The following is a 27882-nucleotide window of genomic DNA, read 5'->3' as shown; positions in this document are numbered from 1 at the left end:
GGGCAATTGAGAGCTATAAAGAAGGAACTCTAAAATAGGGTAGTATATGTTGAGGTATAGTATTAATGATCACACAGGTCCTTGATAATGATTAAAAGGAAAACTGATAACTCCAGCAAAAACATAAAACACAACAAACAGAAACAACCTTTCAACTTGATGTCCTTCGCCCAATCTATTCCTTAAGCTGCGAGGACAGAACAGTTTAATCAATTAAACATCTAATGACAGAACTTTGTGAGCCTCAGATAGGAACCAGTTCTGCTACACATTGGGTGACACAAGGCTAAATCTACAGTGGAAGTGTGGAGAAAAATGAAACATGGCTATGGGATAAGATCAGACCAAGAATCTCATTCTGTTCTTCATGAGTTGAAGGGGGATAGAATTGGGAGAAAACTGGGATGTTACTTTTGTTCTGGAGCCTACACAATCTGTGAGAGTCTCTTGTCAGTATCAGGCTTGCATTGTGACAGTGCCTGATAGTCATGGCCCAGGAGACATCATGTTGCAAAAACTTTTAATACAAGGACTATTGAACAATCTCCACCTCTGTATTTAAAAAAAATTATTCCCAGTGTAACCTTTTAAAAAAGCACTATTACAAAGGAAATGGTGGCTGTTAGGATATAATGTTAAAAACAACATAAGAGAAGGGAGATATACAAAATGGTTTGGCATTTCAGAAAAGAGAAAGGTCGTTTTGTGGAGGATCAGTTAAGCTTCATAAAGGACAGAGTAGATGGTCCCTAAGAAGGGGTTTGAAGGAGAAGGAGGGTAATATGGCAGCACGTTCCAGCCATCAGGCAGAAAAACATGGGGCAACCTGGAAGTAGGGAGCTTGTGTTCATGTCAAATAATTAAATAGACTATCAAGTAATACTTATACATTACTGTTTCAGCAATGAAGCCAGTAATACTGTTCCAAAGCATCAAGGATAAGAATGCCTATAATTTACTCTAAACCTTAAGAGACAAAATGGCTTCCCTTTCCCTGCCCAAGTTTTACTAAAAGTCTAAGATTCTACCAAAAGATATATTCTTAATAGCTTCTAAATGGAAATCGCCCACATGCCCATCAACAGTAGAATGGATACATAAAGGATGATATAATCACACAGTGGAAGACGACACAGCAGTGAAATGAGTGATGTATTGAATCTCATGAACAAAATGCTAAGTGAGAGAAGCCAGACACAAAAGAGTACATATTGGCAAAATCAAACGTGGGGATAATTAGTTGTGAGGAACGAATAGTGACAGAGAGGGAGCATAGTGGGGCTTCTGGGGTGCTGGTCTTGCTCTTTCTTGATCCAGAAAATTGTTTGCTTGGGTGTGTTCAGTTTGTGAAAACTCATCAACATATAGGCTTATAATATGCACACTTCTCTCCGATCAACAACAAAGTCTAAGGCTCACTTGTGAATTCACTGGAAAACTCAATCTAAACAGTCTTAGCAGTGAAAAAAAGTATTTTGTAAATGCAGCTGGGGAGCCAGTATCACTGGTGGTTTGAAATTTACATTTATTAAGAACTTTATAGCTGTCATTAGAAAGTTTTGGAAGATGTTTTTGGACCCCAACATGACAATAAGAAAAGTACTAGAAGTCCATTTTCCAAAGCTAATTTTAAACTTTAACTGCCATTTGAATTCGAGGATTAATCTTCTCTCTATTGCTATTTGCAGACAGTGTTTAATCTCCACAGTGACATTTTAAATAATAGCTGATGGTAAATTAGTGTTCCAGGGCATCTCTTTACTAGCATTCCTGAAAACTTCTTTCAGATTCTCAAGCTAGGCATCACACTCAAGAGTTTAACCTGACTCACTGGGGACGTAGGTCCAATAATAAAAGGAATGGAGAGAAGACAGTAGCTACAAGCACAAGCTGTAAGTGACACATATTTGTGCGCATAGCTCATTCACAATTTACGGTAGCTTTTAGCACGTGTCTCTACCATGCAAAGGAGTAAATTAAAGCTTAAAGACCAAGCCACAGCACAACTTGAAAAATTTTACTAAATTTAAGGGATGCGATATTGAGTTACACAGCAGGAATCAGGAGTTAGGCCATAACCAGCTGGTCAGAATCTAGATCGTGTGTTATGTTCATGGCAGGCACATGGACCTAGGCATAACCAGACTTGATGCTGCCTTTGAAATATCTGGCATAAGCATTTTAGCATGTGACCCTGAAGACATTTCATAAGCCTGGCTCAACTCATACTTCACTAACTATGCACACCACTCACTTAAGAATGTCTCAGGTAGAAGATTCTTGGGTAATTAAACCAACTGGTAGCAAAATTCCTTGTAAAGAGATAGATAACTTTCCATCTCACATATGTGTCTCTCTTTTTTGGGAAGGAACATGCATGAAAGGTTTTGTAAAAAAAGATCTTTATATTGCTGTGCTATATTTTTATAGAATAACCTTTTACTCTATGACCTAAATAGAAATATACTTCCATACATTTTGCTGTGATAGCCTGCTAATTTTCAGAAAGAATTCTCTGACAAATAGAGCCGAACTCTTCTTATTAACCTTAAAGTGAATTGAAAAACAAATTTTAAGTTTCCCGCATCTATCTTCTGAGCTCAGGGTATGTCTCAAGCTTAACAATTAACTATACACTAGAAGGAATATAGTAAAATCAAATTGAATAGGTTTCATACTATATTCAAGGGTATGCCATCTACAGGGCAACCGTAGCCTTGTACATGGGACAAGTAGAGTAGCCATTCGATAAATGGTACTTTAAGATATTACTTAAAGAACCAGGAGGAAAATTATTACTGAGACTGTTTACAGAAATGAAAATAGAGGAGGTAAGCCAACTGATGTATCTGGAGTGGGAAGATGATAACTTTAAGTAAGCTTGAACTGTTTTAGAATGTAAAGCTTTGGTTGAATAGAGTAATGACAGATATACCAACATTTGTGTGTGCTTTTGCACATTAAAATACGTTAAAGCATAAAGTGGCAAGAGAAGTTAAGATGTCACATGATCATGGAATGTTTTCAGTGGCCTCTAACTGAGGGTAGCAGCCCATTGTGGGGGAAGGTGCCCTGGCTTTTCTGTCCCTAACTCCTGGATTTGACACTGTTTTGTCACAATTTAGATGAGAGCGAGGTGGAGCCTTTCTGCTTCCTTGTCTGTCAAAGAGGAATAATAAGGCCTCTTGTGAGGGTTGGAGATGAAGACAAGATAAAGTAAGGAGCACCTTGTGGAAGGCCTGTTATATGGGAGATACCTCAAACCATTAAAGTCACATAAAAGCTTCTGAGTCAAGGATTTCAGATCTTAGTGCTTTTAGGAAATACACTCAGCTTAGTACCTTTTCCATGAAGAGGTGAGTACAACTTGCTCCTATTTAAAACTTGGAAAACCAAGACAGCAGAGAAGATAAACGTCTTCAATAAACATTTGATGAGTAGGATGCTAACCTTAGCACTAGAATATTAAAGAATCGACAGTGAACCATCATAGTGTTGGCTAAACAGCCAACTCATACTTCTGATAGCACCTTAATATCTGTCAAGTCTTTCTACCTATAATTTCTGAAACTTTTGAGAACTTGAAATTTCTCCTCTTCATTAGAATAATGGGTGCACTGTTTGCATACCAAGCTGCTTGGAAATGGAGATATCAAAATGTCTTAGTGACCACTGCTATTCCATACCATTACCCAAAATTTGAACCATAATTCCATTTTACTTATTTAAAAATACTTCTACTCCACACCATTTTGCCTTTGCCACCATTGCATTAAACATGTGACACAAAGAAAATGAAAGAAACAAACCATTCTGTAGCACAGCCAGGGTTCAGTATGAAAAAATATTTAAAGAGAAAGCAGAGGGACAGGAACAAGTTACACCTGGAAAATTTCTATGCCTAGTTCAAATACTTTTACTGGCAGTGGAAACGTTATTTAATCAACAAATTCTGCAGTTTCAGCAATATCCCCAGCAGTGCATTGACAGATAAAACTGAGATAATGACCTTGTCTTTTCGGAGACAAGAGTGCAGATTTGACAAAACATCAAACATCAGACTGTTTTCCAAAAGCTGTTGGTAGGAGTGTCCCACTTAGTAAAGGAAACATTCTCACCATGGTTAGCATTATGGTTTATGAATTGCTATTAGTTCTGCCCAAATTCAATTCAAGACCTCAAGCAGGAAGCTACACATCTGCAATTTAGCTGTGTGAACAAGGTAGACCCACAGAAGGTGGTCTCCGGGAAATGATCAGAGAGACACTGCTTCCTGCTTATAAATAAATATTTTTCTCTCTTTAGGGTATCCCTGAGAACATGCCAATATGTCACCTGGCAGAAGGCACACAGAAATTCATTCTGTGTTAGCACTTGATTCAACTATAAATAAAGAGCAGGAAGCACACAACCACAGAGCCACCACCCTTGTAGAACAGTACCTGTAATTAATGTATGGAACTTTATGAATTTGAAAAGGTTTCATTTGCTTTAGAATGCCAGCCATACTGGTTTATATTTCTGCCTAACCACTCAGCAAAAGTTAGAAGAAAGTATATTTCAGATTAGGGGCTAGGTGTTCTACATGCGCTAATTTTACACTCAAAACAACCCTGTGGGATAGGTATTATTTTCTCCATTTAGTAGATGAGGTAACTGAGGCTCAAAGACATTAAGAAATGTGTCCAAGGTTGCATAGATAAGAAAGAACAAAGCCAGGACTCAACTCCAGGCCTGTCTGATTCCAGCTGGTGCTCTGAGCCATGGTTTCCACTGCTTTTGACTTTTCAGTCATGGAGAATGAAAATGCAGATAGCTTTGACAGAGGGTTCTGTTTGGGGAAGGCTATTTATCAAGTGACCTAGAGCAGCATGAGGCCAGTGGGCACATGGGGTAGAAACTGCCAAAGGAGGGAGAACCATCCCTAAGTGAACCTGCACAGTTAGCCAGGGCAATGAACATATGTCTAACACACAGGGTGATCTGACTCTGAAACAGGTGTTTTGAAATAATGCAACGTTGTTGTAGCTGAAGGGAGAGAAGGGTCAGAAAGACATTTATGGATTCTTCAAACAATGGGGTATTGTTGGAAAAACAGCTGCAAATGGCACATTTGAGTGGCAAATGGAGAGACAGATGGCTTGAACAAAGAGTATTATATACCCTAGAAAAGGCAGAATTTTATATAATGAAGAAATGCTTTAAAAATACTAAATAATTTACAAATACATTTTTTCTCTAAGTTTATAGAGCACAAATTGCAGAGACTTTTATTACTTTAAAAATGTGATGATAGATATTCTCTATTCCAATACTGAATTTAAATATATCAGGGCAGAAACAAAACTACTTCTTTTACATTATCCAAAGGAAATGGCTTGATAATTAAAGGGAAAAATGTGCTCACACTATTCTATGGCCTAAAATATATTCAAAAGTGTCCTTCCATAATTCAGTTTTGATTTTCAAAAATGGAGATGTGAAGGTTAAAGTCAAAAGTTATATGGCTCATTTTACAATTCTTTTCCTATTAAAAGTCATGTCTCTTTTTTTTTTAAAGAGAATACCTGAATTTATAATTGGTAGCATGTTTTGTCTTTCTTATGAAACTACGCATTCTTCAATAAGCTCAAACTTTTTCTGGAGCTACAAAGCCTGTTATATAAGTCTTTTGTTTGTTTAAAGAAACACATAATGACATGTGCCAGTTTAAAATGATTCGTTCAAAATTGCTTGAATACAGTTATACATGCGAAAAAGTTTAATTACCAGCTATCTACATGGTTGCAATATTACCCAGAGGGTTGTACTTCTTTCTTAATTAAAAATATTTGAACCTAATAATAGATAACTCTATTAAAGTATGAATAAAACATTGCAAAGAACAAGTTTACCCAGCACTTAGCAAATCATTTTCAGTAAGCATTCCTTAAGAATTACTATTCCTCTTCCATATCATGGGATTAGGACAGTTCTCCTGTATCTCCTTTTGTAAGAGCCTTATTTTCCTTTGTCATCAAGTTGCTTCACATTGGCACTTTGCAAGAGCACAGATTTTCAATGGGATGTCTACTTACAATTCCTGATTGCAGTACCTTGATGGCTAAGTTGACGGCTAAGTTCCTTCCATGGTCTTTCACAGCACTTATCACAGTTTATAATTAATTCACGCACAATTTGTTTATGTCTACCTCCCAACAGACGTGTAAACCTCTGGGGAAAGAGGACTTATCTGTCTTAGTCACTGTTACGTGTCTAGTACCTGGGAGAATATCTGGCCTGATAGGTGCTCAATAGAAAAAGAGATGCTCTTACTTATCCAGAAGTAGAGCCAAATTGCTGTATTCCATCATCTGGAGGGCCTTTATTTTAGAGACACAGCTTAGGTGATAGAAATCACCAACATGTTAGTGCTCTAAATATATGAACTACAATGCTAGCCAGCAAAGATGATTTCACACCTACATTCACAGCAATATTCGAAAGACTTCTAGTCCCACAATCATTCTCAAAATTTTCTTCTTGCATCGAGGACATTTCCTATGACTCACACTAATAGTATCTTTCTAGGCCTGACTGGACTTATGATGTCTGTGTTAGAGTTCAATACCGGAGCTAGAATAGTCAAAGTAGTAAATCTTAACTACCATGAAGTAAAGAAAAACTTCCATTCAAATTAAATCCATTTGTGGGGGAAATCAGGCAAGAAAAAAGAAATAACAGGCATCCAGACTGGAAAGGAAGAAGTAACCTATCTCTATTTGCAATGACATGATCTTGCATATAGACACACCATATGAAATAAAAAAAAAAAACTACTAGAAGTAATAAATTCACCAAGGTTTCAAGATACAAAATCAACATACAAAAATCAATTGTATTTCTATACACTAGCAATGAACAAATCAAAATAAAATTAAGAAAACAATTCTATTCACCATAGCATCAAAAAGAATACTTAGAAATAAAAGATGGCAATATTTCCCAAACTGATCTATAGATTCAGTGCAATCCTTACCAAAATCCCAGCTGCCTTTTTCACAGAAATCGACAAGGTGATCCTCAAATTCATCTGGAAATGCAAGGGACCCAGCATAGCAAAAACAAGAAAAGGAAGAGCAACGGGGAAGGATTCAGATTTCTTGATTTCACAGCTTACTACAGAGCTACAGTAATCAAGACAGTGTGGTATTGGCATACAAATAGATATATAGATCAATGGAATAGAATTGGGATACCAGAAAAACAACTATTACATGCGTGGTCAATTTAATGGGGAAAACACAGTCATTTCAAAAAATGGTTCTGGGACAACTGGATATTCATGCAAAAAAAGAACAAAAAATAGGTGGAGCCATCCCCCAACACCATATATGAAAAATTAGATCAAAATAGATCATAGAAATAAACTTAAAAGCTAAAGCTATAAAACTCTTAGAAGAAAACACAGGAATAAATCTTTGTGGCCTTGGATTAGGCAATTGTTTCTTAGTTACAATACCAAGTGCACAAGCAACAGAAGAAAAAAAATAGATAAACTGAATTTCATCAAAATTAAAAACTTTTGTGCTTCAAAGGACATTATAAAGAAATGCATAGAAAACCCACAGAATAAAAGAAAATACCTGCAAATCATATATCTAATAAGGGACTTTTATTTAAAATAAAGAACTCCTACAACTGAACAATAAAAAGACAATCCAATTTAAAAATAGGCAAATAATTTGAATATGCATTTCTCCAAGAGATATGCAAATGGCTAATGAGCACATGAGAAGATGCTCAACATCATCAGTCATGAGTGAAATGGATATCAAAATTACAGTGAGATACCACTTCACACCCACTAGAAAGGCCTTAACGTAAAAAATAGACAAGAAACATTGACTAGGACATGGAGACACTGGAACCCTCATGCATTCCTGGTCGGAATGTAAAATGGTGCAGCTGCTTTGGAGAAAGTTTGGCATTTCCTCAAAAGTTAAACAGAGAATTCCATATGACCCAGAAATTCCACTCCTAGGTGTACATACTCAAGAGTATTGAAAACATACACACATGTGAAAACTTGCACACAAATGTTCATAACAGTATCATTCATAACTGCCAAAAAGTACATACAACTCAGATGTCCATCAACTGATAAATGAATAAACAAATATGGCATATCCATACCATGGGTTCAGGTATAAAAAGGAATGAAGTGCTGCAACATGGATGAACCTTGAAAACAGTATGCTAAATGAAAGAGGTCAGACACAAAAGGCTGCATATTATATGATTCTATTTACATGAAATGTCCAGAATAGGCAAATCCATAGAGACAAAAAATAAATTAGCGGTTGTCAAGAGTTTGCAGGGAGGAGTAATGGGGAGTAACTGCTACTGGGCATGGGGCTTCTTTTGGGATGATGAAAATGATCTAAAATTAGATAGTGGTGATGGTTGCACAACTCTGTGAACACACTAAAAACCAGTGAATTGTACACTTTAAGAGGATGAATTCTATGTTGTGTGAATTCAATCTCAATAAAGTGGTGATTTTTAAAAAGTCACCCCATGGGTCTCTGGGATCTGGGGAAAAAATCCCTTCATGAGTTAGTAAGCATACAGCACTCGGAGGAAACTCATTTTCATAGATTCTTAGCTGCAAACACCAAGTGGATAAAATGCTGTTGTCTAAAAGGTGTCTATGGAAGAACACTCCATTCTCATTGTAAATTTGCTTTGAAATGAGGCACACTGCCTTATGACTTCAATTATTTTGTGTCCTATTAAACTAAGATGATCACATTCACAAATGTGAGCCACAGATGGTAATGATCACGTGGGCTGAGATACAATTTTTTTTTTTTTCAGACAGGGTCTTGCCTGTCATCCAGGCTAGAGTGCAGTGGTGTCATCATGGCTTAGTGCGGCCTTGAACTCCTGGGCTCAAAAATTCCTCCTACCTCAGCCTTCCAAGTAGCTGGGACTACAGGTGCACATCACCATGTGAAAGAAAAATAATTTTCTTTATTTTTTTGTAGAGAAGAGGTCTTACTTTGTTGACCAGGCTGGTCTCCAACTCCTGGGCTCCAGCAGTCCTCCTGCCTCAGCTGCCCAAAGTGCTGGGATTACAAGTGTCAGCCACCACACCCAGCTGAGATACAACATTTTATTGGTCTGAGTTTTGATACTGAGGTCAAACTTCTCTGCACGAATGGGAAGCAAGGCACTTATACCTTTAACCCCTCAGCAAAGATAAAGTTCCTTCCCCTTCTTCATCATTTTGAAATGAGTCTCCTTAACTGTAAAATGGAATGAGTAAACAGGGACAATTTGACTTCCTCTTTTCCTAATTGAATACCCTTTATTTCCTTCTCCTGCCTGATTGCTCTGGCCAGAACTTCCAGCACTATGTTGAATAGGAGCGGTGAGAGAGGGCATCCCTGTCTTGTGCCAGTTTTCAGAGGGAATGCTTCCAGTTTTTGCCCATTCAGTATGATATTGGCTGTGGGTTTGTCGTAGATAGCTCTTATTATTTTGAGATACGTCCCATCAATACCTAATTTATTGAGAGTTTTTAGCATGAAGGGTTGTTGAATTTTGTCAAAGGCCTTTTCTGCATCTATTGAGATAATCATGTGGTTTTTGTCTTTGGTTCTGTTTATATGCTGGATTACATTTATTGATTTGCATATGTTGAACCAGCCTTGCATCCCAGGGATGAAGCCCACTTGATCATGGTGGATAAGCTTTTTGATGTGCTGCTGGATTCGGTTTGCCAGTATTTTATTGAGGATTTTTGCATCAATGTTCATCAAGGATATTGGTCTGAAATTCTCTTTTTTGGTTATGTCTCTGCCAGGTTTTGGTATCAGGACGATGCTGGCTTCGTAAAATGTGTTAGGGAGGATTCCCTCTTTTTCTATCGATTGGAATAGTTTCAGAAGGAATGGTACCAGTTCCTCCTCGTACCTCTGGTAGAATTCAGCTGTGAATCCATCAGGTCCTGGACTCTTTTTGGTTGGTAAGCTATTGATTATTGCCACAATTTCAGAACCTGTTATTGGTCTATTCAGAGATTCAACTTCTTCCTGGTTTAGTCTTGGGAGGGTGTATTTGTCGAGGAATTTATCCATTTCTTCTAGATTTTCTAGTTTATTTGCATAGAGGTGTTTGTAGTATTCTCTGATGGTAGATTGTATTTCTGTGGGATCGGTGGTGATATCCCCTTTTTCGTTTTTTATTGCATCTATTTGATTCTTCTCTCTTTTCTTCTTTATTAGTCTTGCTAGCGGTCCATCAATTTTGTTGATCTTTTCAAAAAACCAGCTCCTGGATTCATTAATTTTTTGAAGGGTTTTTTGTGTCTCTATTTCCTTCAGTTCTGCTCTGATTTTAGTTATTTCTAGCCTTCTGCTAGCTTTTGAATGTGTTTGCTCTTGCTTTTCTAGTTCTTTTAATTGTGATGTTAGGGTGTCAATTTTGGATCTTTCCTGCTTTCTCTTGTGGGCATTTAGTGCTATAAATTTCCCTCTACACACTGCTTTGAACGTGTCCCAGAGATTCTGGTATGTTGTGTCTTTGTTCTCGTTGGTTTCAAAGAACATCTTTATTTCTGCCTTCATTTCATTATGTACCCAATAGTCATTCAGGAGCAGGTTGTTCAGTTTCCATGTAGTTGAGAGGTTTTGACTGAGTTTCTTAATCCTGAGTTCTAGTTTGATTGCACTGTGGTCTGAGAGACAGTTTGTTATAATCTCTGTTCTTCTACATTTGCTGAGAAGAGCTTTACTTCCAACTATTGTCCCTGTTTGCAGATGACATGATTGTATATCTAGAAAACCCCATCGTCTCAGCCCAAAATCTCCTTAAGCTGATTAGCAACTTCAGCAAAGTCTCAGGATACAAAATTAATGTACAAAAATCACAAGCATTCTTGTACACCAATCACAGACAAACAGAGAGCCAAATCATGAGTGAACTCCCATTCACAATTGCTTCAAAGAGAATAAAATACCTAGGAATCCAACTTACAAGGGATGTGAAGGACCTCTTCAAGGAGAACTACAAACCACTGCTCAATGAAATAAAAGAGGATACAAACAAATGGAAGAACATTCCATGCTCATGGGTTGGAAGAATCAATATCATGAAAATGGCCATACTGCCCAAGGTAATTTATAGATTCAATGCCATCCCCATCAAGCTACCAATGACTTTCTTCACAGAATTGGAAAAAACTACTTTAAAGTTCATATGGAACCAAAAAAGAGCCCGCATCGCCAAGTCAATCCTAAGCCAAAAGAACAAAGCTGGAGGCATCACACTACCTGACTTTAAACTATACTACAAGGCTACAGTAACCAAAACAGCATGGTACTGGTACCACAACAGAGACATAGATCAATGGAACAGAACAGAGCCCTCAGAAATGATGCCGCATAGCTACAACTATCTGATCTTTGACAAACCTGACAAAAACAAGAAATGGGGAAAGGATTCCCTATTTAATAAATGGTGTTGGGAAAACTGGCTAGCCATATGTAGAAAGCTGCAACTGGATCCCTTCCTTACACCTTATACAAAAATTAATTCAAGATGGATTAAAGACTTATATGTTAGACCTAAAACCATTAAAATCCTACAAGAAAACCTAGGCAATACCATTCAGGACATAGGCGTGGGCAAGGACTTCATGTCTAAAACACCAAAAGCAATGGCAACAAAAGCCAAAATCGACAAATGGGATCTCATTAAACTAAAGAGCTTCTGCACAGCAAAAGAAACTATCATCAGAGTGAACAGGCAACCTACACAATGGGAGAAAATTTTTGCAACCTACTCATCTGACAAAGGGCTAATATCCAGAATCTACAATGAACTCCAACAAATTTACAAGAAAAAAACAAACAACCCCATCAAAAAGTGGGCAGAGGACATGAACAGACACTTCTCAAAAGAAGACATTTATGCAGCCAAAAAACACATGAAGAAATGCTCATCATCACTGGCCATCAGAGAAATGCAAATCAAAACCACAGTGAGATACCATCTCACACCAGTTAGAATGGCCATCATTAAAAAAGCAGGAAACAACAGGTGCTGGAGAGGATGTGGAGAAATAGGAACACTTTTACACTGTTGGTGGGACTGTAAACTAGTTCAACCATTGTGGAAGTCAGTGTGGCGATTCCTCAGGGATCTCGAACTAGAAATACCATTTGACCCAGCCATCCCATTACTGGGTATATACCCAAAGGACTATAAATCATGCTGCTATAAAGACACATGCACACGTATGTTTATTGCGGCACTATTCACAATAGCAAAGAGTTGGAACCAATCCAAATGTCCAACAACGATAGACTGGATTAAGAAAATGTGGCACATATACACCATGGAATACTATGCAGCCATAAAAAATGATGAGTTCGTGTCCTTTGTAGGGACATGGATGAAACTGGAAAACATCATTCTCAGTAAACTATCGCAAGGACAAAAAACCAAACACCGCATGTTCTCACTCATAGGTGGGAATTGAACAATGAGAACTCATGGACACAGGAAGGGGAACATCACGCTCCGGGGACTGTTGTGGGGTGGGGGGAGGGGGGAGGGACAGCATTAGGAGATACACCTAATGCTAAATGACGAGTTAATGGGTGCAGGAAATCAACATGGCACATGGATACATATGTAACAAACCTGCACATTGTGCACATGTACCCTAAAACCCTAAAGTATAAAAAAAAAAAAAAGAATTAATAATATAATAACAAATAAATCGTAGCTATTATATTACAGGAAAAAAAAAAATGGAATGAGTATTCTCATAGTGTTCCTTTGAGGAAGAAGAGACATACCAGGCTTATGCTTTGTGGTTTCTGTAAACTGTCTTATCAGAAAAGCCTCTTAAATGAAGATAACAGGTGAGAGTAAGTCCCTGGCTCTTCCTCCAAACTTTGGTCTCTTTGTTCCTTTTATTATTTCCTGGTATTATTAGAGAGAACTAATTTTTAGGTAGTGTACTTTGTTGAGTACTTCAAGTTCATTTGTGCCTGAAGTTTCCAAACTTATCTCTGTGCACTGGTTCTACTTCTACAGAAAAAATAAAAAGATTGAAAATCATTAATTTTTTGGATATACAGGATGACAGACTCTATCTAATAGAAGGTAGTGGACAAGAAATTAGGGGGGAAACTAAGTGGAATGCTTCTCAAAGACTTGCTTTGTTTCTGTTTTTGGCAGCCCAGTATTGGCTGTAGTCAAGTGAAGTAGGACTATAGAATAAATCTACAAGGCTAGTCTATTAGCTACATTCAAATTCATTAGCACAACCAAAGGAAAAAAATTACAATTAGGTACAGCAAGAATGTTTGTTTGTTTTAAGAAAGTTTTCACAAATGAAAAACATGCAAAAAATTACTGACAACTTTCATCCTAAATCACCACAAAGCAAAGACATTTTCACTAGATTATGTGATTTACTATTTTCTCATGTACACAAACACATACGAATACAAGTGCACACATGCATGTGATCAAAAAAGAGGAACACATTTCAGTTCTATCTTTGGATATTTCTTGAGAGAGGCTATCAGTTTTACAAGACTTAACCCATGTTTATGCTACCTAGCTGGCGGGATATGGGCAATAATTCTAGAGTCAGAATCTAGGTTCATGTTGTCCCTCCTCAACTAACTAGCTGTTGTCCTTGAACAAACTGCATAACCATTCTAAACTTAAGTTTCCTCATCTGCAAATGATGTGTGAATAATGGCAGTCCTTATCTCACAGGGTTGCTGTGAGGATTAAGTGGAATACTTCAAGGCAAAGGGCTTGGTACAGAGACTGGCACATGATGAATGTTCACAAAATATTAGCTACTTCTATTTTGCTGATGATAATCACGAATGTATCTACTACCTATAGGTAACAATTAATCCACCCCAACTTGCTTAGAACATAATTGAACCAAAGCTTTACAATGCAACACCCACAGAATACTTAGGACATGAAACATAAAGAAAATCTTAAATGTTTAAAAAAATGGAACGTACATGTCATTTGTTATGCATAGCCTTATTTGTTCTCTAGTTTCTCAGTGCAGCTTATAGGGGAATTGAAGGAAGAAAAGTACTAATACAGGAAGGAAAAAATCAATCTGATGGACACGAATACAGCCACCAAACTAGCCGAGGGATTTATTTGATGACACTGCTTTAATGTTAACCTTCACTCATATCATTTATTATTTGGGGAACTGCTGTAGAAAGCGAATAGAATAACGATGTTTTTACAGCTCCTAATGTAGATTGTTATTGAAAATCTGTCAATTTTACTGGCAAGCTTTTGGCTCAAAAATAAGATCATCATGTATAATTTGCAGGCAGTGATAACTACAAATTATGGGAAGTAACTAGAAAATAAAATAACTGTTATGATGAAAATTACATAATTATCTTTCTCATTAAAAACATGAGGTATTCTATTATCCTTGGGACGTGCAGTAGACTCTTTAACAGCTGCTGTTACCAAACTAAAACACATCAGAATAGGAAAGAAAATACAACACTCATCACCCAAATGATGAAAAAGAGATACTGCTAAAAACGTGTGTGGAACAGAACGGAACACAGCAGGATGTATTGCCGGCATCTGTAAACCACACGAGAACCACTTACAGATGCTTCGGGGATCAAGCTCAGCCTTTCCCCTGAGATTTCTTTCAGGGAGGTTTTGTTTAGTGAAGCTGGCACTTGATGGGCTGATAGATCCTTTGCTTTGATTACGGGGTCTGGAGTTTTCTGACAGGATCCACACCTTCTTCCAGCTGGAGAAAGGCATGTTGTAGGCAACAAACTCATTTGAAAGTTTTTTCTATCTATTTGCTCCGCCGAGGAATCCTGGCTTTCTGTTGCTCCTGCTTCTGTGTAGGCGCTCTTTAGATATTCCTTACTTGTCTGCTTTGCAGCCTTCCCCAGCAGGCTCTCTAATGTTAACTGAGTTAACTCTGAAGGACCAGTTGTTGGGCCTCGAGAACCCTGGATACTGTGGTTACCCTATGTTGGGGAACAAAGTAAAAATAATTTTGATCAGAAATTTATGGTGAATAAGTTACTGAGTACAAGTTCTTAATAAATTCATATTTTCTATGAATAAAGCAAAAGCATATATATGTAGATTTTACTTTAATCTGCAAAGAAAAACATGAGTAACTAAAAGTAGCAATGCAAATAGGTATAAACCATTTGCTCAAATGTCCTGCTATACAGTATTTGGTCTGGATAAGTCATATTTTTTACTCATGAAAAACAAGAGAACATTTAAGAAGTAGTTACTCATATTCATTCCAAAAAATGTCTAAAAGAAGAGGATCCAGAGCAAGTCATCTAAAACATCTAAGAATCATATACTTTGACTTTCTGATAAGTTAACTCCATGGAAAAAGAAACAACTAAAATTTAACGGTATTCAGTCTACTTAAGCAGAGAAGTGGTACTCTATTAATAAATACAAGTGGGTCTAAGGAAGCATTTTTACCTTATTGTAGGGCAGTTTTGTTTTTCAAGAGCAATAGATAATGGACCATGTTTTATAAAGTATTTTTCTTACATGAAAATTTTAGTTTTAGAAAGAATATTTTTCCACAAAATATGAACGTCATTAAATATAAATACTTGGAAAGCTGAAAATGAAAGCTACAATAATTTTACAAGTCCATAGTTCTGTGATTATCCATAGAAATGCAAAAATTTAAATTTTTAAAATCTGATAAAGGAAGAATTACAAACATGAAATCAATGGCAATGAAAGTACATAATGAAAATGAGAAATGTAGTGCTATTTCAATTGGTAGATTTTTATCTTATAAAATAATACATTTAAACTACGTGATCACTGCATGTACTTGTCATGGTAGAGTCTTCCAATTTGACTCATTTATTTAAATATGTATGGTCAGGCATGGTGGCTCATGCCTGTAATCCCAGCACTTTGGGAGGCCAAGGCAGGTAGACCACCTGAGGTCGGGAGTTCGAGACCAGCCTGACCAACGTGGAGAAACTCTGTCTCTACTAAAAAAATACAAAATTATCCAGGCGTGGTGATGTGTGCCTGTAATCCCAGCTACTCGGGAGGCTGAGGCAGGAGAATTGCTTGAACCCGGGAGGCGGAGGTTGCAGTGAGGCGAGATCGCGCCATTGCACCCCAGCCTGGGCAACAAGAGCGGAACTCCATCTCAAAAAAACAAAAACAAAAACAACAACGACAACAACAACAACAAAAACCAACCAACCAACCAAACATAATATATAATAAATGGATGTGAAATGATAAACTTAGAATAGAGAAAAAACAAAAAAGCACAGTACATTTTGAAGACATTATTTGGTGTCTGACAATGCGTATCTTGACATTCAGTTTCAGTAAGCTATTCCTTCACCCTTCAATTTATAGACACGCAGAACCCAGCATCTAGTTATTTCTAAGGGCTGGCATTTTAAAAACAAATATTTGGGTGACTGATTGGACTGTTCAATTTCTTCCTGAATGTTTGACCGTCATACACACTCAACATAATGATGGCAGTCTCCGGTGAAATCTTCCTTTCAGAAGTGAAGCATGGGTAAAGGTGAGAGGGTTTGCTCTCGGTTGGGCAGGGGACAAGGGAGAGATCTACAAAAGCTTTTAATTAGAGGGGATCTATCTTATCATTGTTCTGTCTTCCTTTCTTCCTCATGATGGGCCAAGTACATCTAGGTGCTGCAGATGCTTGGAGTGTAATGATAGACCAGAACATAATCCCTGCCATCCAGGGACTGTATTCTGAAGGCAAAGAGGAGCCATTGTGTGAAGCAGGGGAATGTCACAATAACACACAATAGAAGGCATGGGTACATGCTTATGGATACTGTTTGTGGAGTGTCTGGGTTGGCTTGTGGAGACAGTAGAACTGGAGGCCAATCAGTAGACTATTGTATTGTTGTTATTAGGATTGTTGAGGTGCCTGAATTAAGGCAATGGCAGTGATGATATAGAAGCTGGACTGGTTTGAGAGTTCAAGTCAGTAAGTCAAAGGCAGAGTATGTTATACTGAGTAATTCTTCCAGTCTCTTACACAGAGTATGAGATCCTTAACCCCTGCCCTGTTACAATTTTTTCTGCTTGTGAAATGTAGTTGAGATTAGCAGACAACTGTGCTCTCAAGAAAGGTCCAAGGTTGGACTTCAAAAAGCTCCAGGAAATTAAAAGATAAAAACAAAAAGCATAAACTTTATTTCTCAACATAAGCTCCACCAAGGTCAAGTCACTTTTGTAAGCCATGATGTCAGCCATTTAGTCCATCCCTAAGAAACTGAGGATCCTGGGAATATAACCACATCAATGCAGTCTTTTTTTGTGTTACTAATTGAAAAAAAAGGGTGCCTCTTAAAGATTTTTAAAATTATAAAACAAAAAGGAGTCAGAAGGAGCCAAACCAGAGTTATAAGGTGGATACCTAATGATTTCCCAACAAAACTCTTGCAAAATTGACCTTTTTTGATGAGAGGAGTGAGCAGGAGCATTGTTGTGGTGGAGAAAGACTGTGGGTAAGCTTTTGTGAGTGTTTTTCAGTCAAAGCTTTGGCTAACTTTCTCAAATGACTCTTACAATAAGCAGATGTTCTTTCACCCTCCAGAAAGTCAACAGCAAAATGCCTTGAGCAATGCCCAAAACCATTGCCATGACCTTTGCTGCTGACTGGTCCACTTTTGCTTTGACTGGGCCACTCCAACCTCTTGGTAGCCATTGCTCTGACTGTGCTTTGTCTTCAGGATCATAGTGGTAAAGCCATGTTTCTTCTCCTGTGAGAATTCTTCAAGGAAATGCTTCAGGATCTTGATCCCACTTGTTTAAAATGTCCATTGAAAGCTCTGCACTTGTCTGCAGGTGATCTGGGCACAATGGTTTTGGTACCCATTGAGTGGATTGCTTAACTTTAATTTTTCAGTCAGAATTATGTAAGCTGAACAAATTGAGATGTCAATGGTGTTGGCTATTGTTTCTGCTTTAGTCTTTGGTCCTCTTCAATTACAGCATGAATGAAATTATTTTTTCCTCACAAATTGATGTGGATGGCCTGCCATTGAGGGCTTCATCTTCAACACTGTTTCATCCCTTCTTAAAACAAGTTTGTAAACTGCTGATTTCTTTGGGGGCATTGTCTTCATTAGCTTTTTGTAAGGCAACAATGATTTTTACCATTCTTCCATCCAAGCTTCACCATAAATTTGGTGTCGGTTTTTGCTTCAATTTTAGCAGAATTCATATTGCTCGGAAAAGGGATTTTTTCAAACTGATGTCTTATCCTTCCTTAGTGCTCCAAACTAGATTCTGTTCAGATATGTTATAATAAGTTAGTACAAGTTTCTTTTGGTGCAAATTTTTTTTGAAATCAATGTATAGTTTTTTCATAATAGGCATTTTCCATTAACTTTTTGAAGTCCTCTTGTATACTTGGGTATATAAGATGGGGTATTCTCACCAACAATGGGAATGTAAACTAGTACAACCACTATGGAAAACAGTGTGGAGATTCTTTAAAGAGCTAAAAGTAGAACTATCATTTGATCCAGCAAGCCCACTACTGGGTATCTACCTAGAGGAAAAGAAGTCGTTATACAAAAAAGCTACTTGCACATGCATGTTTATAGCAGAACGAATCACAACTGTAAAAATGTGTAACCAGCCCAAATGCCCATCAATCCACGAGTGGATAAAGAAAATGTGATATATATATATGTGATATATATATATGTGTATATATACATATACACACACACACCATGGGATACTACTCAGACATAAAAAGGAACAAAATAATGGCATTTGCAGCAACTTGGATGGAATTGGAGACCATTATTTTAAGTGAAGTAACTCAGGAATGGAAAGTCAAACATCGTATGTTCTCACTCATAAGTGGGAGCTAAACTATGAGGGTGCAAAGGCATAAGAATAATACAATGGACTTTGAGGACTCAGGAGAAAGGGTGAGAAGGGTCTGAAGGATGAAAGACTACACATTGGGTACAGTGTACACTGCTCAGGTGATGGGTGCACCAAAACCTCAGAAATCACCACTAAAGAACTTATTCATGTAACCAAACACCACCTGTTCTCCAAAAACCTATTGAAAGAAAGAAAAAAGGAATGACTATAGGAAAAAAAACTTCAAAATAAAGTAGAGACTTTCCTGTTAAAAATATAATACTGAAATAGCTAAAGGAGTAAATTAAAATAATCAATAATTCTAAAAAAAAAACCCTCTCCCAACAAATAGTGCACCTACAGTACACTAAGGATGAGAACTGCATTGTTAAGGATCTTTTATAAATATTTCTTCTTGGTACTCATCTTGTGCATACATTGTCTTTGTCTACACTAGCTTCATCTTCACACACACACACACACACACACACACACACACACACACTTATAACTGATGGAGATACTTATCTTTCAGTGTTCCAGATAGGGTAAAGAAAAGATTTTTCTTTAAGATTGGGTGCCAATCTGTGGGCCCTTATTTTGTGGCCCAAGTGAAAAAATAAGACAGGCGAAAATATTTTTGCAAATGCAACAGTCCCTGCATGACCTCAGCTGCAGGTACTGGGCAACCCTCTCTGCTGTAGGCCACTTATGGGGTGAGCTTGTCCTTCCCCACCAGTCTGGGCACCCTAGGATGTTCATATAGTTGAAGAACTCTGCCTTCAGGCAGAAAACTCAAAAGACTGTCAGAGCTATCTGAAAAAATGCCCAGTGTTCTAAATCACTAGGTAATAGAGTGGTGACTCTTGCAATACTTTTTTTTCATAGAGATAAAGAATAAAAGCTTAGTCTTTGTCTAGAGAAGAAGATAAACAAAAAATAGAGTAAACATTTCCCAAGTCCTAGTTCTAAGATAGTATTGGTAGAACTAGCATAGATGTTTTTTAATTTGGTCTGGTAGCGAGACAGGGCTATCTTTTCTCTAATTTTTTTAAAACACTGCAGTTTATTTTCCTGTAATTGTCATATACAATTGGCAGTGGGATTTCTGTGATCAAAAGATCCTCTACTCATTCATTTCCATGATAAAAAATGAAGACATGTTATTTTGTATATGATGTAGGTAGAAACTGGAATTGTTTTCAGTATACATTAATTCAATAGATATTTATTAAGCTCCTACTCTGTGTGAGGCAATTTCTAGACACTATACAAGATACACAGGTAAGAAGGACAGGGCCACTCCTTCAAGAGGTATAAAGTCTAACAGAAAAATGATACCTAAAAAGTAATAACATCATAAGGTAGAAGATAGTAAATGTCATTTTAGGAATTTCAGATGTATTATTTTGGGGATTTAGAGGGCTGCACGGAAAACTGGATGTTGTCACATCATTCAGAAAACACCTTAAAATCAATGCATTTGGTAAGAAGTGTATTTTTCCACCTGTGGTGGGTCAGAGTACAGCCTTTTCTTCCTTCTAGCAGTTTACTCAGGTGGAAAGCATTTCTCTTTGCTTGGCATGAGCAGTTGATTATACATGTAGAAATATTCATGAGTGTGTACATGGACATTCATCTTACATTTTTCCTAAGAAATACTCTGCTTTGGAGATCAGCCGAGAAGCAGATGGATTTAGCTGTGTACCCTGATGAGCATTCTCCTGGTTGCACTGCATTTCCACAGTAATACATTTCCATGCTATTTTAAATATATGGAAAGAATAAATAACTGGAGAATCTGGACAGGGTACAAAGGCTTGTTTGCCTTGGCTGCCCTAGAACTACTAATTCTGGTTTCAGATTCTGAAAGAGAAACTGGGATGAATGAGAAAGGCAAGATGACACAGGAGACTACATTTGAGTAGTGTTCTGATTTGCATTGGGTCAGCTTCTCATTTAGAGAAGAAATAAATGGAGAATTAAAAAAAGTACAGTATTTATTAGGAGTGGGTACACTGGCATAACCCTATTCCTCTCTTTGCATTGTTATAAGAAGAAGAGGCATGCTTTCGCCTCTTTAATAAGGTAGAGATGATGTTTATTGATTTCATGTGTGTAATTCATTTGGGCTCAACATGTTCTGGGATGAATTTTTTTCTATATAACATATAAATTTGTTACGTGCATGAGAAGTTAGTGTACCATGACCTGGTTGAAAAATAACCACTTTTCTCCTTTTAGTTTATCATTTAGCTACTGAAAACCTATACAGCAATTGAATATAATTTGTCAGAGTAGCAAAGAAGTTGTCATGCCATTTTCACATTCCAATCATCTGTTCATCTGTTTCTCAGAAGAACAAATACAAAATGCTTTTGATTTAACTTAATATATTTTTTTAAAGTCCCAAATCTCTTGAACCGTTTGTCTTCTGGGCTCAGAAACATTTGTTTGTTAAATATTCAATCACGCCCCAGTGCCAGGAACATCAATAGAGTTTGCCTGATTAACTGTAGCACAGCATATGTACGCCGAAGATGAGAATGATTTCCCCAAGGAGCCAGCACTTCCTCTGCTGAACTACATTTCTTAAAAGGACATGTAGATGGGCATTTGGACAATAATTTCGGGCTGCACAAAATGGATTGCTCTTGCTGAGTTGTAATTTTAAACAGATAATTTTAATGACTCTTGAGGGCCACCTACTTGGGGCAGATGGGACCTAGGCTCTTTGTACCACAACTTTAATGTTGAGTGAATCAGAATAGAACTCTATTTTAGCCTTTGTAAAAGTGGATGATCATATTTATTTATATTTCAATGGAGTTTTAAATTCAATCCACCATGAAAAAATCTTATATAACAGTCTTAAAAGTTCTGTAAAAAAACACATCTGCAATATTCAAAATACTTTTGATGGTAGTTTTGAATTTGTAATTGAGATTGAGTCAAGAGGAGTTTTTAGTTTTGTCCATCATGTTACTAAGTGTGTGGACTGACAGCACCTTTTAGTTGAACAACAGCACTAGCAAACAACAGAGCTAGTATATGTATACTTCTGTTGTTGACTAAAGAGCACAGTTATTTGCACAAATTCAGCTAAAGACAGTCCTAACAGAATGAAAAAAATAATTTCTTCTTTGATAATAACAAGACTGGCAATTCAAATGTATCTTAATGTTTTCATAACAACCATCCCCAAGAAGTACTTGTGCTTCTACTTGAATTTGGTAGCAAATGATGAAAGTAATACAATTTCCTCTGGGTGACAAAGATACGTGATAGTTGTGTCTTATAATACATTTTACGAGTTTGTAAACAAATAAAAGGAAGTTACCACAGTTTTAAACAAGTAACTAACCTGCAGCATGCCTGATGTTAAAAAGGTTTGGCCAAATTATTTTCGTGACATCTTTACCTACAGCAAATTATACTTTACAGACAAATCCGTGTAAGTTACAGGTACCGTGTGGGAAGGGCACAATCATCATATGAATATTTTGGCAAGTGATTAGGCTTTTCTAATTTTTCAAGGCAAAACGTATTTTTCTGTAAGTTAGACTTCACGTTCTTTTAACTGACACTTTAAAGTGAAAACTACTATCTACAAGCAAATGCTTATCTGAAAGATGTCTATCATTTAGCAAAAATGGTAGAATATTAGATTGCAAATAGACAAGCATTTTGTAACCTTCTTCATCTGCCTATAACAATGCAAAGCCAAGTCACAAGGACCAAGAGACCTGTGACTTTTTCAGAAAAGAGCTTCAATAGATAATAATAAAGACATATAGATGTGAACAGCCTAAAAAGATTACTCATACTGAGTAAATATTAATTTGCCTGGTAGGTATACAGAGTATGTTATGTTCTAATTCATAATACATAGGAATAAAAATGCAGGGCAGTATATTCAAAACAGAGTCTCTTCATTTTTTCCCAACACATAAACTAAATTTAAAAGTATCTAAAGGCCACATAGAAATAGAAGAAGACCACTGTGGACTAAATATTCCTTTCCACCGTGTGTACGTAAGTGTGTGTGAGAAAGCAATTAAAAATCATTACTTGGCCAGGCGCGATGGCTCATGCCTGTAATCCCAGCACTTTGGGAAGCCGACGCGGGCAGATCACGAGGTCAGGAGTTCAAGACCATCCTGGCCAACATGGTGAAACCCTGTCTCTACTAAAAATACAAATTAGCCAGGTGTGGTGGTGCGTACCTGTAATCCCAGCTACTTGGGAGGCTGAAGCAGGAGAACTGCTTGAACCAGGGAGTCGGAGGTTGCAATGAGCAGAGATCGCGCCACTGCACTCCAGCCTGGCTACGGGGCAAGACTCCATCTCAAAAAAAAAAAAAAAAAATAAATAAAAATAAAAAAAGAAAAAAATAAAAAAAAAGGAAAAAGAAAAAAGAAAAACAAAATCATTACTCAAGTATGTAGGGGTGTTTATAGTATAATCCAGAAATATATGCTAACAAAAAGTATATAAAATGAAATAGCTTAACTACTGACTGCCAAAAAAAAACGCTTGAAAGCAATGACAAGAAAGCTGGGAGGGTGGACGAAAATGGTCATTTTAATCTGCTGTTTGTATATTTATCCTTTGCAGGCTTCCATAGAGTTAGAAGGAGAGAAGATACAAAAGCCTTCCGGCTAATCTGAACACTACAGGTAGTCAGTCCACATAATTCATGTCCAAATATGAACAATTTTGGGGGTCCAAACGTTCCAATTTGGACTGTTACACAAGACAAATTACTTGGCCTTGCAAATATCTGCTTCAATATGTGATACACAACCAGAATTCAGGGAAAAAATGGTAGTATTTCTAGGTGAGAACTTGAATTAGGGGAATAATAAGATATTAATATAAGGCTAATGATTTCAAGCTGCAAAACTAGGTGTATACACTAGAAGCCACGATGGGAATAATAACACAAAATACAAAATAGAGATAATAACAGTTGCATGCTTTTGTTTCTTTCAGATGTTGCAATAATATGAAAAGCACTGTATTTTAATAGCTTTCCTAAAAAATTCATTTTACATGGTAGTCTTGATTTTATAGCTCACTAGGAAATATTGTTTCTGTAGTATATTTGTCAAATAAGAACAACTTCAAAATTAATTGAGTACCAGAAATATTAGTACATATGGCTGCCTATGGAATAAAATATATGATAAAGCAAAGAGTAAGGTAAGGTTATATGCAAAAAATTCATACTTTTGAGGCTCCAACACTAAGATCTCAGATGTGAATTAATGATTAGCAACTTCAATTACAAAGACAATGTATCGCTGAAAGCTAATTTTAATTAGCTTTTACTATTGTATGGGTACTTGTCTTCTATCCTAACAATATGATTTGATTTTGCCTAGTTTATATGTTACTGAATACATCTAATTTTCCTTTAAAAATACTCAATGGCCTAACATCAAATAAAATCTTTTAATTACACGTTATAAAACTTCAAGCATAATAATATAATTGTTATTCACTTGTCCACCATTATTTACAACTTGACATTATGTTTTCCTGAAGTATAATTATACAAAGATAAGGATATAACATTCTAAAATAATGCAATTAATAGTAAGGATGCCTCAATTAACTAAACTGATTTTTCTTCAAAGACTATCTGTAAATAAACATTGTAAATATGTAGCCTAATTTCCCATTGATTTATACAATTAATAAATAGAAGAAGCTATCCTACAGGAAAACAAATTACCAAAAGTACAAAAGAAGAAAAAATCCAATTTTGTTAAGAAGGTATCATTACACATGCTAAAACTTGTTTAAATATAGCCTAGCATTTTTGTTGGTCCTATTTTTGTATCTTAGCTTGTATCTTGTTAGTCTCTGTACCAGCAAACTCCAAAGCTTGATAATGCAGCAGGCATCTCCCCTCTCTCTGGCTGCCACTCTTAGTAGGCTCTGACTAAAGGTTGGCGAGTGCCAGTGCTGGCAATGGGATGGTCTCACCACAGACTCTAGCCATATGCTACTGGTCACCTTGATGGGCATGGCACAGGGGTGACCAGATAGCCCTGCCAGTGAAAGCTTGGGTAATGCATGATAAATTTGTTTTCAGTTTTATGTAGTTGGTAATAAATACACGTCTGTATAATAAACGTTGAAGGATGTCAGAGGCAGAGTAGCTACAGCAAAAGAAAGCATTAAGTGATATCAAATTAAAATATTCAGAGATAGTATTCTTCATTTTCCCATGAAGCTCTACTGTTTCTTCTAAAGGCTTAGCCTTCCTATAGATGGAAGAGGTAAGTCCTTCATGTGGTGTATTTAAAGGGCAGGTTACCCATAATACTTCCCTCATAGTTTTCCAGAGAACTACCATTTGCCACCTGCCATGAAATGCCCACTATTAGAGTAATGCTTTTGGGTTAGTAAGAAAGATGGTGCTGTGCATGTGGGAAGGGGATGAGCCTATTCTATTCATAAAATGAACTGAATTAATTAGCCAATTTAGACCATGGAAGGGTTATCGGCTGGGATGAGGACACTACTAGGTGCTGAAGACAAATGTCCATGTTTTTATAGCTTTATGTTATTAAAGGTGAAAGGAACAAATGTGTCCAGCAGCAACACTTAAAATGCTAGCATCAAATGCACTATTTATGTATAAAAGGACTTGCAGTAGGTTATGTTTGGTATGACTAATTGTTTCATCACACTCAGAAGCAAGAATATTGTGAAAAGTAGATCCTCTATGCACTTTGCTGAAGAAACTCATTAAAAGTTGAAAAAACCCATAATTACTGCTTAAACAATCCCATTATATTCTCAACTGCCTCCAAAGGTTGGTGCTATAGACTTAATCTGTGCCTCACTGCCCAAAAACGATTCTTAATCAGTTACAGTTATAAAATATTTTGTGGGCACATATAAAAAGGTTTTCTAGCTATTTCTATAATTTCTATATAGAAAAGCTTTGTACATTTTCACTAACCCTAAAGTTGATCGTATTCTGCTTTTAGAATAAATTTTTCCAGAAAGTATCAACGACCATCGTTAAAAATAACGCTGAAGAAAATCCACAACTAAATGCACGTCATATAGGGAAAAAGTTATCAATGTATTAGGTTTTAAAGAAATATTTCCAAATTATATTCAGTTTGATTTGAAACATTTTAAAACTTTTAACGAATTTACTAATTTATAGGATATATTTGTATTCTAAATAATTGGAAACAGAAAATTTCCTGTAAGGCAAGTCCCAGCACTAACCCACGATTCATTATCTAAACTTTAATTGGCACAACTCTTCAAATTCTGGGACCATATGGAAAATAATGAGTCCTAATAGGTCTAAGGTGAAAAGATGGCAGGGGAGTAAGGAAGCCAGAAAACCATCAATTTAGAATGCTTAGCAACTGTAACACAATTTCCCCAGAGTTCTAGAACAGTATGTTCTCAGTGTTTTACTGGTCTTGCTATCATAGCACTAAACTGCATATCATTTCTCATTTTGTGATTCAGAGATTAGAATGAAAAAACAGAAAGAAACCCAAAACTGGTTTCTATAATTAAAAGTGAAATTGGCTGACTGTTAATTAAAAAAAAAAAGACAGTAGTTTAAAGTTACCATAACAACCTGATGCAACTGTTGACTGACATGGCAATCTGTTGCATTTTTATAAATAGGACTTGATTTTCCCTCTTTCGTTTCAACTTGTTTTAGTGCTTACTGGAGCTAAGGAAACAACTGTGCTTCAAGACTACTTCACTTATCAAGCAGTGTACCTCTTCACTGCTGTCGCCACCGTAAAAATCATCCTCTGATTGGGTGTCTCTGCTTGTCACACTGTTATCCTCTTTCATATCCAAAATAAATGGGAGCTCCTCTGGGGACATAGTCTGAGTCTTTCCATGAGGTGCTGATCGTGGTCTTGATGAAAAAGTGAAAATGTCCTTTGGAACACTCTGGGATTCCTCTGCCTGCTGGTCATGTTCACTCTCTTTGCTGGCTTCCAGCCACAGGTGTGATGGGTTGCAGGAGTCATCATCCAGAAGTAGAGACTGTCTGCTGGATGCCAGATACGAAATGTGATCAGCATTTTCAGGAAAGATCCACTCATCTGACAGTTCGAAAAGATGACAAAAATTAGAGCAGTGCTCCATAAAAGTGTTATTTTTATTTATTTATTTTTAGTTTTAGTTTTTGAGACAGAGTCTCCCTCTGCCACCCAGGCTGCAGTGCAGTCGCGCGATCTTGGCTCACTGCAACCTCCACTTCCCAGCCTTCGTGATTCTCCTGCCTGAGCCTCCTGAGTAGGTGGGATTACAGGTGCACACCATCATGCCCGGCTAACTTTTGTATTTTTAGTAGAGATGCAGTTTCACCATGTTGGTCAGACTGGTCTTGAACTCCTGACGTCATGATCTGCCCGCCTTGGCCTCCCAAAGTGCTGGGATTACAGGCATGAGCCACCGCGCCTGGCCAAAAGTGTTATTTTAGGCAGGTAGTTAGGCTAAAATTTCTTGTTGTTGAAACAGATTTATCAAATAACGCAAAGCCAAGGAAGGCAATTTATCGACCATCTTGTAACCTGCTAAACACTCAACCCTTACATCAGTGCCTATAGCTACAGGCAACTCATTTGCACTTCCTCTCCATTTGAGTTGAAACACTGACCAGGAAATTTATAAGTCTGAAATAATTATCATCTGTCTTGCAGCAAGTTCTTTATAGGACAACCTTATTAATTTGACATCCCAAATGGGGAAAGTCTTCCAAATTTAAAAGGGGTCGAGTTACTAATATCTCCTTTTAACTGCAGGAGGACAGAGTACTTAACCAGCTTCTTTAAAAAAATATCTGGTCTTAATTCAGATTACAAATCATGGAGGAGAGGAAGCCATGACAAGGTTGGCAGTCATTTCCTCTCTATTCTA

At 37.0% G+C, this 27882-nt stretch overlaps 1 protein-coding gene and 1 long non-coding RNA gene across 17 annotated transcripts in view; one reads left to right on the top strand and one right to left on the bottom strand.

Moving 5' to 3' along the window:
• The window catches only part of CFAP20DC (CFAP20 domain containing), a 282643-nt gene that overhangs the window by 82168 nt on the left and 172593 nt on the right, over positions 1-27882 (bottom strand). For 14 of the 16 annotated variants that reach the window (XR_010118690.1, XM_055259701.2, XM_055259703.2 and 11 more), the window contains 2 exons: positions 26731-27065; positions 14673-15050 (listed from right to left, as the gene is read on the bottom strand). Coding sequence is in view for 15 of the 16 variants with exons in the window: in XM_055259701.2 (XP_055115676.2) it covers positions 14673-15050; positions 26731-27065 (713 nt within the window). In the remaining variant the exon portion in view is untranslated. The remainder of the gene's footprint in view (positions 1-14672; positions 15051-26730; positions 27066-27882) is intronic. The other 2 variants (XM_063630829.1, XM_063630830.1) reach the window with 1 other exon arrangement.
• LOC129471280 (uncharacterized) overlaps positions 1-27882 on the top strand; it is a 178752-nt gene that overhangs the window by 11724 nt on the left and 139146 nt on the right. The window lies entirely within an intron of this gene.

Source organism: Symphalangus syndactylus, chromosome 21, assembly GCF_028878055.3.
Source record: "Symphalangus syndactylus isolate Jambi chromosome 21, NHGRI_mSymSyn1-v2.1_pri, whole genome shotgun sequence".
NCBI lineage: Eukaryota > Metazoa > Chordata > Mammalia > Primates > Hylobatidae > Symphalangus > Symphalangus syndactylus.
The sequence above is the reverse complement of the archived record's forward strand: the minus strand, read 5'-3'. Positions and strand labels throughout refer to the sequence as shown.